Raw genomic sequence first — 1,734 nt, forward strand, 5'->3', positions numbered from 1 at the left:
CCAGCCTCTTTTCTCTTGCAGCCACACCCCTAGGCCTCCAGAAACAGCCACCAAAAATGGCTCTGCTTGGCAGGGCTTTGGTTTCCCGGACCTCTGTAGATCTCAGCATGTAAGTTTCCAGAAAAGTGAGCAATCCAGGCTCTTCTGCCTGCCCGTCTCAGTTCCTTTTCTGCCCCCAGGAGCCATTGTGTTTCTGCCCCATGGGGATGGGAAGCCAGTGGAAACAAGGACCAAGAGCCAGACAGGAAAACACCCTGGAAGAGCAGGGAGGAACGTAGGCACTTCCTGGGCACCTCGCCAGCATCACCCATCGTTAGCAGCCACCAGCTGCCCCATGCCCTCGCGCATGTAGACAGGCTGGATCTCCTTGGTCTTGAGGCAGAGATCGCAGGCCCAGACAGCAGAGGCCTCAGTGGTCAGCAGCCCATAGGCGCTGTCAGTCATGCCCCTGCACTCGCGGTGGAACCACTTCTGGCAGGAAGCCTCACACAGAACGGCATCTTGGTCGTCGTTCACCTCACTCCGACAGGCACCACATGGATATACCAGGCCTGGGGGAGGCTGGGGCCCTGAGCCCGCACTTGTCTTGCCAGGGGGTGCCAGGCTATTGGCATCCGGGGTGCCCCCACCCCGCCCACTGCTGTTTGGGGGAAAACTGGGCTGATTTCCATTAACAGCAGCAGCTGGGGAGCCTGAATGGGGCTCCTGGGGAAAAGCAGTGGGAGCAGGTGCATTTAAGGGCTTCCCCCCATCCTCACCACCAGGGCCAGGAAAGCCAGGGTCCGGACCAGGGAAGGGACCTGTGTTGGGGGGCAAGCTGGGGAGCCCCTGACCAGGTCTCTGGAGAGGAGAAGGGCCAAAAGGTGCCCCTGGCTGGGCAAAGCATTGGGGGAGAGAAGGGGGGCCCAGCTCCCCTCTGGGAGGCTGTCCCATGGTGGGTGAGATTGTGGGGCCACATCCCCCCACGGGGCCTGGCATCATCTGCCCACCAGGTGGGCTGAAGTTTTGACCCAGAGGCTGGTTGAAGGGTTGGCTGGGTAAGTTCATGTTGCCTGGGGGAGGGTTGCCTGGGGGGGGGGCATGTTGAAAGCAGGGCCCATGGAGTTGGAAGGGAAAGGGAGGGGGCACTGTTGATGAAGAAGCTGGGGGCCTCCTCCACCCCCAGTGCCACAGCCTGGGGGTACCTGGCCTGCCATGCACCCCGGTACACGGAAGCCCACAAAGGGGACAGGCCTGCCCAGGAATGGAGGGGCTGTGCCCTCCACCTTAGGAGCTCCGAAGTCATCCTCAAAAGGGTCAGATGCAACCAGGTGATCCACCATGGGAGTCGGGGGTGGCGAAAACTGAAAACCGTCAGATGTGAGTATGCAGGGCCCTGAGTATTCGCCTTCCTTCGCTTCTTTTCTGGGCTCTTTATTTGCGAGCAGGCCTTGCCCTGCTTCCTCCCGGCGCTGGGTGGCTCAGGGGGCGGTGCGGGGCCGCCACCTCCCTCCAGCTTGTCCGGTGGGGGCGGCGCCGAGGCGGCCATGGAGTGGGGGACGGACGCGCCCTGGGGTTGCACCCTGGCCCGGAACGGGAGACAGGGGCGGCGCAGGCCCCCGCGCGGCAGCAAGCCGGAGGTGCGGCGAGGCGGGGGCAGCGAGCCCGGGTGCCAACTGCGCCCTCGCCCAGCCTCGCTGCCCGGCCAGCCTCGCGGCCCGCAGAAATGTTATTTTAAGGCAAAATTATGCACAT

The 1,734-nt window shown here is 63.1% G+C and overlaps 1 protein-coding gene across 1 annotated transcript; it reads right to left on the reverse strand.

Moving 5' to 3' along the window:
• Positions 1-303: 303 nt before the first annotated feature.
• On the reverse strand, positions 304-1,528 carry LOC118892911 (pygopus homolog 2-like). Its single transcript, XM_036847960.1, is given in 3 exon segments — positions 304-1,073; positions 1,076-1,346; positions 1,349-1,528. Coding segments are annotated over 3 exon segments (1,221 nt in total).
• Between the last annotated feature and the right edge of the window lie 206 nt (positions 1,529-1,734).

The sequence above is a fragment of the Balaenoptera musculus genome, chromosome 3 (assembly GCF_009873245.2).
Source record: "Balaenoptera musculus isolate JJ_BM4_2016_0621 chromosome 3, mBalMus1.pri.v3, whole genome shotgun sequence".
Taxonomy (NCBI): Eukaryota; Metazoa; Chordata; class Mammalia; order Artiodactyla; family Balaenopteridae; genus Balaenoptera; species Balaenoptera musculus.